The sequence below is a fragment of the Fundulus heteroclitus genome, chromosome 19, assembly GCF_011125445.2.
Source record: "Fundulus heteroclitus isolate FHET01 chromosome 19, MU-UCD_Fhet_4.1, whole genome shotgun sequence".
Classification (NCBI taxonomy): domain Eukaryota; kingdom Metazoa; phylum Chordata; class Actinopteri; order Cyprinodontiformes; family Fundulidae; genus Fundulus; species Fundulus heteroclitus.
In genome coordinates this window covers 12,913,964-12,930,479 of record NC_046379.1, presented here as the reverse complement: position 1 = coordinate 12,930,479, position 16,516 = coordinate 12,913,964, and the positions used below count along the sequence as shown (strand labels likewise).

Below are 16,516 nucleotides of genomic sequence, written 5' to 3'. Positions count from 1 at the left end.
AATGTTGTGTTAATTTGTTTCTGTATCATTAGTAAAAAAAAGTATTGGAGGAAAACATTATGTGGAAATTATGAGCAAAACTGGAAAATGACACATGAGCCATGCCTTGTGTTTTTGAGTGTAGTACCAAAATACATCACAGACTTGTTGTTAGTGTATGAACCATCCAGACCACTCAGGTCTTCTGGCTCAAGTCTGCTCTGCATATCCAGAGTGCCATTGAATGTCAATGTTCAAAATTCAACCATGTAGTTCACTGAAACATCATTATATTACATTTGTAGTTCAATTTCTCTCAACTTATTTGATGTGTATTGACGGTTTCACCTGATACAATTTAATATTTGTTACTGGTCTCACAGCCAGTGACAACCAGTATGATGTACTGAAATGTGCTAAACAAATAAACTTGACTTGACTTTTTGCTAATAGTCCACTGCTATATAGTTTCCCCTGTATGTTTTCTTTTGTTTTGTTCTGTTCATGTACAGCACTTTCAATTGTCTTGTTACTGAAATGTGCTATATAAATAAACTTGCCTTTGAAATAGAATTTAATAGCAAACAAATTATTTGTTTTTCAGCATGTAAACATCCTGTGATCACACACTTGATAGGCAATGCTTCTCACACATTTTTATGGAAAAATATAGAAGTTCAAGCAATCTGCTATGTTTTCAAGTTAATATTTCCACCTCTCAATGTTTTGACTTAAAAATGTTTTCAGCATTTCAACTTTTATTATTAATTTATGTTTTGTTTTTAGTTTTGCTATTCATAGAGTGGTTGTTGTCATTGTTAATATTTTATACAATGTTTAATGCTGTTTAATTCCTGTCCTGTAACCACGACATTTGTAATTTTTACTTTTCATTTGACCCTCACAATATGGCGGACGCGCTGACGAACCGTTTCTATGGCGTGACAAAGCTAGTGCGGCATCTTACCCTTTCGAATCTATGTTCTTAGAAAAAGTATCCTCGAACGCTATTGGTCGATAGACAAATCTAATGTTACAGTAGCTATTTGATTGGCCTGTATTCACCTAATGTAACGCCTTTCTGCGCGTGGTTAGTGTGCTACGCTCTTTGATGGGCCGTATTCCCGAAGGTTCCACGCTCCTTTTTCAGCGTGAGTGCTGCGTCTGCGAACGAAGGCGCCGCAGTTACCGACAGCTCGCTTTTGAATAAGCGTAACGCGGAGAACAGCACGCTGTTCTTCTTGTCAGGGAGCGAGCCAGCACAGGTCACCATCACTTCGGACGCAGATAGACCGAACATGTCAGCTCAAATCATAAGCGGGAAAGAAGTTTCAGCGTAAGTAGCATATTTAAACTGGCACGTGTAGGAGTTTTGCGTGAGTTACTAAACTTCTTTGGCTAACCAAGCTGCTAACCTGTTGAATAACAGTAACAGTTTGTACAACGTGAACCTATGGGCAGATCGTAGCCTAGATATTTATCCAGTCCCTTTTTTCTGTTCTTTATTTACTTATTTTTGTTTTGTTTTGCTATTGTTAAATATGGAGACTGTATAAGTTGATTTTGGTACTAAGTTTTGTTAGTACCAAATTTAGTATGGTTGGGGGGGGGGGGGGGTTAGATAGCATAAATGCAGCATAGATGCATTGAGCTCATAACTGGGATATTTTCCTTTTCCTTGAATCTGCTTAATTAGGCCTTCAATTAGTGCAGATTTTACAGGATTATGTAAGATGTGTGGTTGTGGTGTGAGTTGATCTTTGTCCCTTTTGGTCCACTGACCCCAAGTGCACTGATTGACAAAATATGCACAGGTCACGTTTGCACTTTTTCTATTTTCTGTTTTCTTTTTTACAATATCTGCAAACAGAGATTTTAAATTTGATCGTTTCTCCTGCAACAGCATGGAAGGAATTTAGCTGCATGTGCCTGTCACAAGACACCAAAGCCTGCAGCCTGTTAACTGCACCTCACAGCACTCATTACATTAGTCACTTAATTTTGTGACATGCAGCTATTCTGTGTCTGCCCCTCGAATGAAGACTTCTTTACTTTAAAGCTCGACACAGGCCGTTGCACAGTCTGGCTGCATATCGCACGCATAATTTCTGCTCCTCTCAGTTACTTTCGGTTCTCAATATGATTGGAACTGTATAGGAATAAAAGAAGCAGATGCACAACTTGATTTGATCAAAGTCGTGCTAAAAAAGCTGCATCTTTTGGTTATTGCTTATTTTGCAATGGATGATCGCTTTTATGTCGGCGTATTTGAATTAAACAATCAGTCATTGCTTTGCACACAGTGGCCCATTGAATAGATTGTAAAGACCAGGATCTAAAGTCCGATTCAGTTCGGGTTCTCTGATTATTTTTGTTTTATTTTTTTCCTCTCTCAACTGGCTTATCAAACCTTATGGCTGTAATTTACCCTCTCATTCAACTCCCTGCATTCAGACTATGAAACAAATAAAGATAAAGTAAAGACGGTAAATAAAGATAAGACCATCCTTCTTAAGTGTCTTTGTGTTGTGCAACCAGGATTGGCAACTGCAGAGTGGAAAATCATTACCACTTCAGAAGCAAGATGGCCAAAATGAACCCGTCTGCTTGGAACATTTGTAAAGATTTTGAGGAATTAGAGAGGAAATACCCTTTGTCTCGTCTTGCTTTCTTAGGCAAGTGAGGCAGCGACTGAAGAAAGATGTGGAGCACATGAAACTCAAGGATCCCAACTTCAGGCCCGGTCTGGTAGTTTTACAGGTAAATAGAAATTATTTTCGCCGGACAGAAATTTTGCCTTTTTATGGCCCTGTTATTGACATCCTTTGCTAACACACAAATGCAGCTTGTGCGCAGATGCACACATTTGTCTGAACGCCGATACTTCTATGCTCTGGCAGGTCGGAGATCGTGAAGATTCAAATCTGTACATCAGCATGAAGCTGAAGGCAGCAGCAGAGGTAAATTTCAGATGATTTATTAATATAGATTCAAGGATTTGCATTGAGTAGCTGTTCTGCACTTTTAATGTGAAACGTCTAGAATGGTTAAAAAAAAAATGTTTTGTATTTGCAGATCGGCATAAATGCAACACATCTGAGGCTTCCAAAGACTACAACCGAAGAAGAGGTTAGAGTTTGTTATTTTTATTTATTTATTTATTTATTGTGCAGCGTGAAATGAAACAAATGCAGTGCGTTGACTTGAAGGCACACATGCGCTGCTGATACATAAATACTAGACGTACATATTTGCACCTGGCAAGTGTAAACTAGCAAGCAGCTAGTTAGCTGTGAGCGCGTCACAATAATTAGCATGTGGGACAACCAATAGATAAGGTGATTCCCACCCAACCGGCACTCAGAGCCGAAAGAGGATCGTCCACTATATCTTTAAATGTGTAAATCAGAGGTAAAAGCACATAGATTGCCCACATTAAAAGAACCTGTTAAAATGTGAACCTTAATGTCTTAAATGTCCTTTGACAACCTAAATCGGTATATCATCCGGTCATCATCATGGACGAGAAAATCTTGGTGATCCCTGAAAAAGAGTTCCCTCCTAATTCTCCAAGAAACGTTAAAAATTCAATTAGATAAAAATAAAACAACTGGACTTTTATTTTGAAGCTGAAGACGTTTCGCTTCCCATCCAGGAAGCTTCCTCAATTCAAAATGTCTAATCCTCCTAATTCTCCTTTGCAAGGACTTCCAGCTGTGCAGCATCCACCGTGCGTAATGCGGCCCGGTGCCGACTTAATATGAAAAGTCCTTATTTATAGTTAGGGCTCCCCAATGCAAGCATATAAAACACTGTGGCTTAGAATACTTATGATAAAGTTTGATATGGAGTGAGAGGAATCATTATGCAGTGTGGCCTCAATTTCCCACCTCACCCTCTGTTAAGTCCATCCTTGGTATCGGTTTTCCATTGTGTGAAACAATGACTAAAAGCCCGCATCAACCTGAGCAGCCACTGCGGTGGTGAAACATGGTGAAGGCAGTATCATGCTCTGGGGATGTTTCTCTTCAGTGAGGACAGGGAGACTCCTCAGAGTTATTGGCATAGTGAATGGAGCTAAGTAGAGGGTAATGCAAAGAAGGCTACAAAAGCCTTGAGAGTGAGGTGCTGATTTCTCTTCCACCAGGACAAAGACCCTAAACCACACGTGTCAAACTCAAGGCCCACGGGCCGAATCCGGCCTGTCAAGGCAAATTACCCGGCCCCAAGAGCCAAAAAAGGCATTTGATGTCATAAAGTAGAGGCATATATCCCTTTAATGAAGTGGCTAAAACTCTCCTGTAGAGAATGTTGATTTTTTTTTTACTGTGTAGTAACAGCATCCTGCCACTAGATGTCAGTTTTCCCACAACAGATAAAGACAACGCAGAAATGTCCAAAAAGAGAAAAAGTGATGCAGTATTTTGAGTTCAAAGTGTAACTGTATAAACTGGGCCTATGGGTGCTAATTTTATGTTGCTGTGAATTTTATTTTTATTTTTTAAAATTTTTATGTAAACTGGAATGAAATTCTGAAATCAAAAATATCATCTACACAGGTGCAACCAGCCCTTTTTTGACTTCATGTTGCCAACATGGCCCAGTATAGAAATGAGTTTGACAGCCCTGCCCTAAACGCATACCTGGAGCTACAATGTAATGGTTCAGTTTACTGATGGTTAACTTAAAATGGGAAGAGACCGACCACTAAAGATTGGCAGCTGTGTTTGCAGCGAAAGCAACGAGCCAGAGGGGCGGATTACAAACGTACAACATAGTTTTTAGCTTTGTGTTTTTAAACAAAATGATGAATGATTTTTCTTCCACTTCACAATTATATGCTAACTCAGTTAAAATGAATCTGTAGAGTCTACTGACTGTTTTTAATGCAATGCAGAATGAGTTGTTTTTTTTTTTAAGAAAGTTGACTGATGTTCCTATAACAGCAGGGATGACAGTGTGTTGCTTGGTACCGGTTGGATGATAATGTCTTCCCGCAGGTTCTTCACAGCATCAGAGAAGTGAACGAGAACTCGTCGGTCCACGGTCTCATAGTGCAGCTGCCTTTAGATTCGATCCACAAGATCAACACGGAGAGGGTCACTAACGCCGTGGCACCAGAGAAAGACGTCGACGGGTAAAACCTTCCGTACTCCTGATTATGGGAGTTATTTTTATCCTCGGTCAGATTTGAGCGAATCATTAGTGTCATTTATGTGGCATTCAGCGAAATGAATGTAAGGTTCTGGTCCGTTCACAGACTAACCAGCATAAACGCAGGGAAGCTATCTCGTGGCGATCTGGGCGATTGCTTCATCCCGTGCACACCAAACGGCTGCATGGAGCTGATCAGGCAGACAGGTTGATGCCGCCATCAGGAAGTCTCTCGCTGGAAGAGCCTTTGCTGTAAAATCCTCCAGACTGGGTGCAAATACGGTGACGTGGTCTAAATTTTGCTGTGAACATTTCTCTGCAGGCATATCTGTGGCCGGGAAAAGGGCTGTGGTGATTGGCCGCAGTAAGATCGTCGGTGCGCCCATGCACGATCTGCTGCTGTGGAATCATGCTACCGTCACCACCTGCCACTCTAAGACTGCAGATCTGGCCGCAGAGGTACGTTTCACTCACCAGCATGTTTACCGTTATTACCTTTCTGTTAAGGTTAAAGTCCCCGCGTCATCTCTACTGTATGGCTCTAAAGCAGGGGTGTCAAACTCATTTTGGTTGAGGGGCCGCATACAGCTTAATCTGATCTCAAGAGAGCCACACGAGTTAACTCATTGCAAGATTAAATAGAACTAATAAATGTGGACTTGTTGATTTTTATATTAAGTTAATTTCACTTTTACACAATATATTATGAATAACCTCAGCGTTTTTAAGAAAAGTATGTGCAATTTCAACAATACTTTTACTCAGTTAAACATTTACTTGTGCATTATGCATAAGAACTGATCACAGTGATTATACAATGTTTAAAAACATTTATTCACATTTTTTGGAACTTAAAACCACTGTCCTGCATGATAAAATACATCAAACAGATAAAAATTAAGAAATGATTTGACTTTTTCCACACCTGAAGCTTAATCAAAACACAGCGCCCCTCGTGGACAATATAGGAACTGCATATTTTCAATTAAACAAAGTACATGTTTTTTTCAATAATTGTTTTATCATTCTCTTCCTTTTATCTTGTCCACTTGTGAAAGTCAAATCTGATTAGCTCTTTGTGGCATCTTATTGCCACATTGCCAGACAGGACACTGGGAAAAAAAAAAAAAAAATAATAATGATAATGCATTTAGCCACAGGGCCGGACTAAATTGTTCGGCGGGCCGGATCCGGCCCGCGGGCCGTATGTTTGACACCCCTGGTTTAAAGGGTTTTCTTATTCATGCATGTTGCAGATGCATGTTCCAATCTTCCTGTGTTTGCAGTCATTTGATGGACGTACCGCTGTCAGTGTTCCTTTGCATAAATCCGAACTCTTCATGTCGCTTTTTGCAATTATGCAGCAGCAACCGTTACACGAGCCGGTTCCTGCCCTCTACTTTTGAAAGAAGCTCATTACTGAGCACTTTTTGGCTGTTATTTGTGAAACTTGTAACATATCCGTGTCTCCTCCTGACCAGGTGGGTAAAGCGGACATCCTGGTTGTCGGTATGGGCAAAGCAGAGATGGTGAAAGGAGAGTGGATCAAGAAGGGAGCGGTGGTTATCGACTGCGGGATCAATCACGTTCCAGGTGATCTTCTTTTGTTTTTTTGAATTTCGAAATTGTTTGAAATTAAGAGACGACTCAAGACCGCTGAGGTCAAAAGTTTTACTTTTTTTGTTTGTTTGTTTCAGATGAGACAAAGTCTAGTGGGAAGCGGGTGGTGGGTGACGTACACTTTGCCTCAGCTAAGGAGCAAGCTGGCTTCATCACCCCTGTGCCAGGAGGAGTGGGACCAATGACCGTCGCCATGCTGATGGGGGTAAATTTTTTTTACCTTTTATTGAATTCGAGTGAATTTCCCCAAAGGTTGCATCACTTTACACCATCTGTGTCTCTTAAGCTTAAATGTGTGAGCGTGTCTCTGTTTGCTGATGTGGTTAGAATACAGTGTTGGGTGCAAAGCGCTTCCTTGACAGCCATCAGCCTGGGAGGTGGGACATTTCCTACACCAAGCTCAACCTTCAGAAGCCTGTTCCAAGGTTTGTGTTTCCGTGCAAAACTATTCGCACTCGTTTTCAAGCCTTTAAATGCCATTCTAGGAAGTGTTGACCCTGAAGGATGGCTTCCTCCGCTCTGGTTCTTGTACCTTCAACAGTGACATAGTGATTTCTCGCTCCTGCGTCCCTAAGCCAATCGACCGTCTGGCCAGAGAGGTCGGCCTGCTTTCTGATGAAGTGGAGTTCTATGGAAAAACTAAGGCCAAGGTCCAGCTGAGTATTATCAAGCGACTCCAGTCCCAGCCAGATGGAAAATATGTGGTGGTCACGGGGTGCGTGTTCCCTCTGGACTGAACGAGCAAACAGATTAACAGCTGTATTTTCTCTCCCTTTTTAATGTGCACGATTTGTCTGACCTGTTGTGTAATTATGGCTGCAGTATTACCCCCACTCCATTGGGTGAAGGCAAGAGCACCACAACGATCGGCCTGGTCCAGGCCCTGGGAGCCCACATGAAGCTCAACGTGTTCGCCTGCGTCCGACAGCCTTCTCAGGGACCCACCTTTGGCATTAAAGGTGAGCCTTGGAAGAACATACGGCAGCCCAATACTCCTGGGCACCGCTGAAAAGGGCCTTGAAAGAAATTGATCTTTGATAGCAGTTGCATAAACGTGCATTGGAATCACACGTTAATAAACTAGTTTACTTTTTCTTTATTTTTTTTGCTAAATTTTCAGTTTAACAAGAATGTGTGTGTGTGTCTTGTAACCACGACAGATATTTGTAATTTTTACTTTTCATTTGACTCTCACAATATGGCGGACGCGCTGACGAACCGTTTCTATTGCGTAACAAAGCCAGTGCGGCATCTGACCCTTTCAATTCTATGTTCTTAGAAAAAGTATCCTCGAACGCTATTGGTCGATAGACAAATCTAATGTTACAGTAGCTATTTGATTGGCCTGTATTCACCTAAAGTAACGCCTTCCTGCGCGTGGTTAGTGTGCTACGCTCTTTGATGGGCCGTATTCCCGAAGGTTCCACGCTCCTTTTTCAGCGTGAGTGCTGCGTCTGCGAACGAAAAAAAAAAAAAAAAAAAATATACACATATATATATATATATATATATATATATATATATATATATATATATATATATATATATATATATATATATATAAATAAAATAAAAATCTAGGACTTTTTCGCTGGCATATTATTACGATATTGCAAAGAAATATTTTTTATGAGCCACTCTTCAAAGACAAAAGAAAAGAGTGGCTTTTCTGAGTCATTAAGTCTCCATGTGGGGTTTCCTAAATCTCCATCTCATAAGCTACTATGAGACACAGATAAAACGTTTCTGCTACCGAAAGTCCCAAGTCCCGTGGAAGAACAGGTCCTGTCCACTGTTACGTAGGGTGGAGGATCTGTGATGCCTGTGGTCTTCTTTTGCTACCAAAGGTTTCTGGCATCATGAAGACTTTGAACTAACACCACATTTTGTATTAAAATTTGGAGGCCTGTACCAGAAAAAGAGAACTGACAACCTCTAGGTTATTGCAACTGGACAAAGGGAACAACCAAGACAAAAACAGTTGATCGTGGGTCCTGTAGTTTCTATAAAACTCATCTCAACAACCTTCTGTCTGGATGCTGTAGTGTACGTGTCAAACTCAAGGCCCGCGGGCCGAATCTGGCCCGTCGCGGCAATTCATCCGGCCGTCAAGAGCCAAAAAAGGCATATCATGTCATAAAGTGGAGGCATATATCCTTTTAAATTGTATAAAGTCGCTACAACTGTGCCTCCTGTAGCAAATGTTTATTTTTTTTTATTTATTTTTAACTGTGTAGTAACAGCATCCTGCCACTAGATGTCAGCTTTGCAACAACACATTAAAACTACAGAAAACAAGTCCAGTTGCTTTGTTTTTTACTTTTTCTTTTTTGGAATGACCATGACCTGGATGACTGAGAATCTTCACCAGCAACACATTAAAACAACCCAGAAATGTCCAAGAAGAGAAAGTGATGCAGACTGATGAAAGTTTAACCCAACTTTTTTTTTTGCTAATAAGCTATTTAAACTGGGCCTAATGGTGCTATTTTTATGTTAATGTGCATCTTTTTATACTATACTATATGCATGAAATGAAATTAAATCATAAATATCATCTATACACATGCAACCGGCCCTTTTTAATGACTTGATGATGCCAAAGTGGCCCAGTATAGACATGAGTTTGACAGCCCTGCTGTAGTGCATCCAGTACACCATGTAACTGTAATAGTCTTTCTTGTCAACAGGTGGCGCTGCAGGAGGTGGATATTCTCAAGTCATTCCAATGGAAGAGGTACTTTATACTTTTTATTTTTTAAATGTTAATGATTTGGGAGGAATAATCGATGTGTTTAATTACTGTTGTTGTAATTTATCCACAGTTTAACCTCCACCTCACTGGGGACATCCATGCCATCACAGCTGCCAACAACTTGGTGGCTGCTGCCGTCGACGCTCGCATGTTTCACGAGGCGACACAGTCTGACAAGGTGGGTTCTCGCTTCTCTAGATGAGGGCTAAAATTACATCGACAAGTAAATTAATTAATTAATTAATTAATTAATCCCCACCCCCCCATACACCCTCAGGCTCTGTACAATCGCTTGGTCCCACTCAGTGGGGGGCAGAGGAAGTTCTCCCCAATCCAGATCAACAGACTGAAAGTAAGCGATTGTATTACAAATTCTTTAGGTTTTACTGAAGTGATTTACCTGCAGCTACTCTGACACTGAAGTTGCCCTTGTTTGCGTAGAAATTGGGTATAGAGAAGATCGATCCTTCAGCTCTCACTGATGAAGAGATCACCCGCTTTGCACGCTTGGATATCGACCCAAGCTCCGTAACCTGGCAAAGAGGTAGGAAGTGTCGCCGCTAGTCCTAAGTTGGACTCTGCAAGACTTCAGAGAGCTTACCGTATCACGCCCAGTGTTTAAATGACTGGATGTTTATTTCACCGCAGTTTTGGACACAAATGATCGATTCCTGAGGAAGATCACCATTGGCCAGTCGCCAACTGAGAAGGGGTATACCAGAGAGGTGGGTTTGTCTTTTTTTTTTTTTTTTTGTGCTCAAACACGGCGTTAAATCCAAAAAACGGGACCAAAACTCATTCTTGGTCTGAACTTGTGGTGCAGGCCCAGTTCGACATCACAGTTGCGAGTGAGATCATGGCCGTCCTCGCCCTCACCAGCAGCCTGGAGGACATGCGGCGGCGCCTGGCCAAGATGGTGGTGGCCACCAGCCGCAGCGGCGATCCCATCACGACCGAAGATCTGGTTAGTCCTTCTTCACCGTTTAGTGACCCCTCTAGTGTGCTTTGTTTAAATGAGGAGCTTTAATTTTCTGCAGGGTGTCAGCGGGGCTCTGACTGTGCTGATGAAAGATGCCATCAAGCCAAACCTGATGCAGACTTTGGAGGTGGGCAAACATATTTGTCTCGTCTGTTTCATGGCACTGTAATGTTAATGTTTAAGTACAGGTTATCCTAATGAGGATCGTCTTGAGTTTTAACTACAAATTAGTTCTCTGAATCTACAGGGAACGCCTGTTTTTGTCCATGCCGGCCCCTTTGCCAACATCGCCCATGGAAACTCGTCCATCCTGGCTGATAAGATCGCGCTGAAGCTGGTCGGGCCTGAGGGCTTTGTGGGTAAGATGAACTGATCATTCGGGATGCGCTGATGCAGCTGGTAGGGCTGTTGCCTTGCAGCCAGAAGGTCTTGGGTTAGAATCCCGGCTTGAGGTCTCTCTGCATGGAGTTTGGACGTTCTCCCCATGCATGTGTGGGTTCTTTCTGGGTTCCCTCTACACTCCAAAAAAGCGATTGCTGCGTCAATTGGTCGCTCTACATTGCACTTCGGCTTGCGTGCACACATGCACTGCAAAAACGGATCTAAAAATAAGTAAAATGTTCTTAAAAGTTGTGTTTTTGTCCTTGATTTTAGCCAGTAAATTAGATTACCTGCCAATGGAATGAGTACTTTGACCCCTAAAATAAGATAATTAGATATACTGCACTTGAAATAAGATGATGGAGATGAATTGTTCCTATTTTAAGTGGAAAAATCTTATTCTATTGGCAGATAATTTTATCTACCTGCTCAAATCAAGGAAAAATACACAAATTTTAAGAAGATTTTACTTATTTTTAGTTCAGTTTTTGCAGTGTGGTTATTCGCCCCGTGTGTTTCTCTGCTGTCCTGTAATGGACTGGCATTTTGTTCAATGAGCACTGGAGATGGACGCCAAATCTACCTGGCATCTAGGGCTGGATGATATATAAAAAAAAGCATATAGATAAAATTGAAATCATATTTATCGATATTGATAATTATCAACTAATTCAAAACATGTATTTTAAGTGCAGCCCTGGCCATTTTATGCTGTTGCTTAATGACCTATTTTTAGACACAGACACACAAACGCTGAAGTCAAACTTAACCCTTGATTTAACCAGTTTTTAAGAAAAAAACAAACAAAAACTCGTGCTCTGTGAATTCTTTGAAGGGGGCCAAGTTTGGTTCCTGGGTCTGCGTTTATGATTGGTTGGGAGGATGTAATGAGTAGTATTAATCTACATGATTGGTTAGAACGCAAAAGGAAGGAAAACTGTTATTCTGTTGAATATCATGGATATATCATCGATATACTTCTATTGATCGATATATATTGTTGTTGAATTATCGTCCAGACCTACTGGCATCCATGCATCCGTCCTTCTGACTATTCGGCTGTTGTTTGCGACTTTATCCATAAATTTTTCCCGCTGCTTACGCATTTATCATTCTGTCTTTCTGTCATCCAGCAATTTAATTGTCATCATCTGTTTGTCCATGTGTCCAGTTTTTTCTTTAAAGCCTGACAGCAGTTCAGCATGAATGCTTGTATTTATGCTTTAAAAGGGGCTTAATAGAACCAAGATCTGTATGAAAACAATTTGGATTGTTGACATGAAAAATTAGTAGGAACCCAGATGTTTCCGATTATTGTTCCTTCTTCTTATTACTACACTGCGCTACACACATCTGCATTTCTGTTCCTAACCTCCATCAAACAGTGACAGAGGCTGGCTTTGGCGCCGATATCGGCATGGAGAAGTTCTTTAACATCAAGTGCCGCTACTCAGGCCTGAGGCCCCACGTGGTGGTCCTGGTGTCCACGGTCCGAGCGTTAAAGATGCACGGAGGAGGACCGACGGTAAGTTTCTTTTCCTTCATAATTTAGTAAATCTCTGCATCATTATGTACAAATTCACTCAAATATTTTACATTTTGCATTATTGCAAAAAAACTAAACAACAATTCTAAAATGTTTTACTCAGGTTACCGCTGGGATGCCACTGCCAAAAGAATACGTGGAGGAGGTAAAGCAACGACGGAGCAAAAAGCAAAACCTTAAGGCTCACTGTGACAAGTTTGCAATTTGTGCCTAGTAACTTACAGTTCCTCAGCCCATGACACAAGGACGTTTATTTTTATTTTTTTTGTGTTGATATGATGCATGTTGTGTTGAACCTGTGCAGAACCTGGAGCTTCTGAAGAACGGCTGCAGCAACATGCGGAAACAAATAGAAAACGCTCAACACTTTGGAGTACCAGTTGTAGTGGCTGTCAATGGCTTCAAGTGAGTGCGAGGAAATGCAGTTTTTCTTTTTTTAATATATTTTAATTATTACTGCAAACAAAGATGCTACGTGCTAGTTCTAATGTTCATGTGCGTTTATTTTTCTGCAGGACAGACACGGAGGCTGAGCTCGATCTGGTCTGCAGCATGGCCAAAGCTGCCGGAGCCTTCGATGCCGTGCGCTGCTCCCACTGGGCTGAAGGTGGCGCTGGCGCTGTGGCCCTCGGTCAGGCCGTCCAGAGGGCCAGCGAGGCCCCCAGCAACTTCAAGTTCCTCTATGAGTTGAATGTATGACTCCAACCCTCATTATACTGTAGTGTAACCACATGCTTTTTATTTCTTTATTTTTTTTAAACACTGCTGTGTTTTTAGCTCCCTATTAGTGACAAGATTCGAATAATTGCTCAGAAGATCTACGGCGCGGACGATATTGAACTTCTCCCCGAGGCCCAACACAAGGTGGAGCTCTACGCCAAGCAGGTCAGCCTTCCTCAGGGCAAAGGTTTTCTTGTCCTGCCTGTTTGTCCACAAATGTCACCATCAACGGGGGAACCCAACATGAGAAGATCATGTTTTGTCTTTCACGACAGGGTTTTGGAAATCTTCCCATTTGCATGGCCAAGACGCACTTATCCCTCTCTCACGAAGCCGAGAAGAAGGGCGTGCCGACGGGTTTTGTCCTGCCGATAAGAGACATCCGAGCCAGTGTGGGCGCTGGCTTTCTCTTCCCATTGGTTGGCACGGTAAGCTCAGCGTGACTCTGAACAAATAGATGTTGTTCCTTTTTGTTTTTCGTTTCAGCCGTTTGTGTACTTAGGACCAACCCAAATCAGATGTTTCAGTATTCTCTTTTTTTTTTTTTTTTTTCTGCAGAGCTTCTGCTCGTAACAAAAGAAAAAAACCACCTTGCTAATAGCTAGCTTCCTACGTCTTTTGAATATTTTTTTTTTTAGATGGAAACTATTATCTTCATCATTACATAATCTTTAATAACAAGAGATTTATGTCATGACATCTCAAAACAATAACAATCAAGTAACTTTCTCCTTAAGACAAGCTTAAGGCTCACATCTCAACGATTTAAAGAATCACAGTGATCACAAGCATTTGAGATCTCCTTACCTCCAGATCATGAAACTGGAGGTAACAAACTTAAGTTAATGTTATTTTAAGATAATGCCATAGTTATGACATTATCGTGTCTAAAGGAAAGTTCATATCACAAATCAAATCTCAAAATAAAGCTGCACTCACCAGAAAACAGTTTTCAAATACCGTTTCAGCGACATTATGAGATTAGGGCCTAAACACAAGGCTGAGATGTTTTTGCCTCAAGAACATGAAACAAGAAACCTGTAACCGCAGCAAATACGTTGCTATTGTGAAATAAAATAAACCGGTTGTCACTTTAAATTGATAATAAACAACTCATGTCTTGGTGATTATTATAAAAATGTTGGTCCCCTCGGCAGCTGCAATCATAACTTCGGTTGTTTGAACAATTTAAATAACGTTGGAAGCTATTTCAAAAGGATCTTTTGAAATATGCCTTTTCTCTTTCAGATGCCCACAATCCCCGGTCTGCCCACCCGGCCTTGTTTCTACGATATCGACCTGGACCCTGAGACCGAACAGGTCAACGGGCTTTTCTGAAGAAGACGCCTCCTGTGTGTGTGACCGAGGTAAAGACGGTGCATGCATGCCTCTCAAACAGGAAAACGGAGACAATGATGGCTAAATATCCCTCTTTCTTTTTCCTCCTCCCACCTCGGAGTTTAGAAACGCCCGCCACACCCTCCTGGGTCATAACAAACACTGGACGAGTTAGAACTGGAGCCGCCCCGAGCTGGGTTTGCACAGTTTCATATGAACAGGTGGCTTTTCCTAGAAAATTACCTCCATAAATGGTTGATTCAAAGAATGAAATTACAGGGCAGGTTTTTGTTCTGTTCTGTTTTGCAAGAACAAAGTGTCCTATTGAAGTTTTCTAGAAGATATTCGACTGCTCAGACACATTTCATATCTCAAAACTCCTAAATCAACAAACACAACCGTTAAAGCCTTACATTAGCTATCCGTTTATATTTGTGAACACTAATCTGAAGGCTTGTTCTCGAGTTCATGTCCTTAAAATAGACTAATTACATTTTTTTAAATCAATTTCAAAAAACTAATAAGTCTTAAATATGTAATGCTGCCTTAAAAAGTCTATTTTTAGTATATTTAGTAGATTTGTTGTTCTAATTTCTTGTTTTTGCTCCCCTGTATATTAATTAAGTTTTTTATATCTCAATTACTGTGAAACTTCCCTGTTATTTTGTTTAAAATCCAATGTTTTTCCTAATCTGCTAAAAAAAAAAGGACCAAAATAAAGTGGCTTTAACTGGAATCTGCATCTGAGTCTCTTTTCTAGTTCAGGCTTCCGCTTTTCAAAAGAAGAGCATTTTTTACCTTGTTAACAATAGTGTTTGTTTTACTCAGTGGTTGATGTCACTGACACTGACTGATGCTGTTCTAGTATGTTTGAGAACACAAATAAAACACCGGAGACTAATCAGAAAGAGAGTCTTACTATTTGTTTGCCTTCAGGTTTTTTTTTTTTTTTTTTTTTTTTTTTTTTGTGCACACTCATACCTTGATGTCACGATTGCAACACATCGCAGAAATTCATCTCATTTTCCCTCACATGGGTCTGGGAGGAATCCAGGTCACGTTAGACTCTTAGCAGCAGCCGTGCAAGCACTCCAAAAGTGACAGAACAACAATGCAAAGTATGACTGTGGAAACGCCCTTAAGCAACGTCGTTTTCTGCATCAGTCCACTGACTGAAAGCTGCTTATTAAAATGTCTTGCACAAGTATTTATGCCTCTCTTGAATGTTCATGTTTTGTCTCATTACCACCAGAAATTTCAACAACTCAGGGAATGCTGCTCAATTCATCCTCCAAAAACTTAACAGGCACAGCTGAAAATGGCTCTCGGTAAGATCACAGACCACGCAAGGGGTGCAGTCGTAACTTTAGAGGAGCTGCAGAGATTTACGGCTCAGGTGGGAGAATCTTTCCACAGGACGTGGTACTTGTCCACTCGAGATCTGGGTGTAAAAGATCTAAGGTGAAAATCCACCTTGCAACGGACAGATCCTCAATGGAGGGGTTTAGATTAAAGCTTTTTAGGGTGACAGAATAGCCCTGATGTGAAAAAAATCAAGACCATCTGCTATACATTTGAAGATGATGGCTCTGATGGTGCTCTGTGGGAACATCAAAGATTTGGATGTTTTTTTTTTTTTTTGTTTTTTTTTCTATAACCTCACCCTGACTTGTACTTCCGAACAACTCGCCCTGACTTGTTTGGAGAGCTCATTGGTCTTCACGGTGGGATGCTTCCTGCTTAGTGGTCCTGCAGCCTCTTAGGCTTTTCAGAAAAGGTGTGCTTATACTGACAGATCATGTGACACTTTAATTGCACACCGATGGACTTCATTTCACTTTGAAGGTAACTGGTTGCACCAGAACTTAAAGGGCTTCAAAGCAAAGGAAGTGGATACATATGCACATGCCAATTGAAACATTTTTTAGATTCTTTTTTTAATATATATTTTTTTCTCATTTCACGTTACCAACTTTAGCCTTTTTTTTTTTTTTCAGACCCATCACATAAAACAGGATTCAAAATAACTTCTAAATTGTCGGTT

General features: G+C 40.9%; 1 protein-coding gene across 2 annotated transcripts; it reads left to right on the top strand.

Annotated features, from left to right (window-relative positions):
- The first annotated feature begins 1,086 nt into the window (after positions 1-1,086).
- Positions 1,087-15,208, top strand: mthfd1b (methylenetetrahydrofolate dehydrogenase (NADP+ dependent) 1b). Of its 2 annotated transcripts, XM_012852298.3 has the most exons (28): positions 1,089-1,315; positions 2,655-2,739; positions 2,880-2,939; positions 3,055-3,108; positions 4,980-5,116; positions 5,240-5,340; positions 5,456-5,592; positions 6,615-6,726; positions 6,831-6,958; positions 7,081-7,178; positions 7,295-7,468; positions 7,576-7,712; positions 9,444-9,490; positions 9,579-9,686; positions 9,786-9,860; positions 9,950-10,052; positions 10,157-10,233; positions 10,332-10,472; positions 10,546-10,614; positions 10,735-10,846; positions 12,254-12,393; positions 12,518-12,559; positions 12,719-12,819; positions 12,930-13,107; positions 13,192-13,299; positions 13,410-13,562; positions 14,383-14,501; positions 14,599-15,208. In XM_012852298.3, exons 1-27 carry the CDS (start codon positions 1,278-1,280, stop codon positions 14,470-14,472), a joined length of 2,805 nt encoding a protein of 934 aa, XP_012707752.3. In that variant the 5' UTR covers positions 1,089-1,277; the 3' UTR covers positions 14,473-14,501; positions 14,599-15,208. The 2 variants fall into 2 exon arrangements, with proteins under 2 accessions (XP_036006653.1, XP_012707752.3); XM_036150760.1 differs by having other exon boundaries at positions 1,087-1,315; positions 14,383-15,208.
- The last annotated feature ends 1,308 nt before the right edge of the window (positions 15,209-16,516 follow it).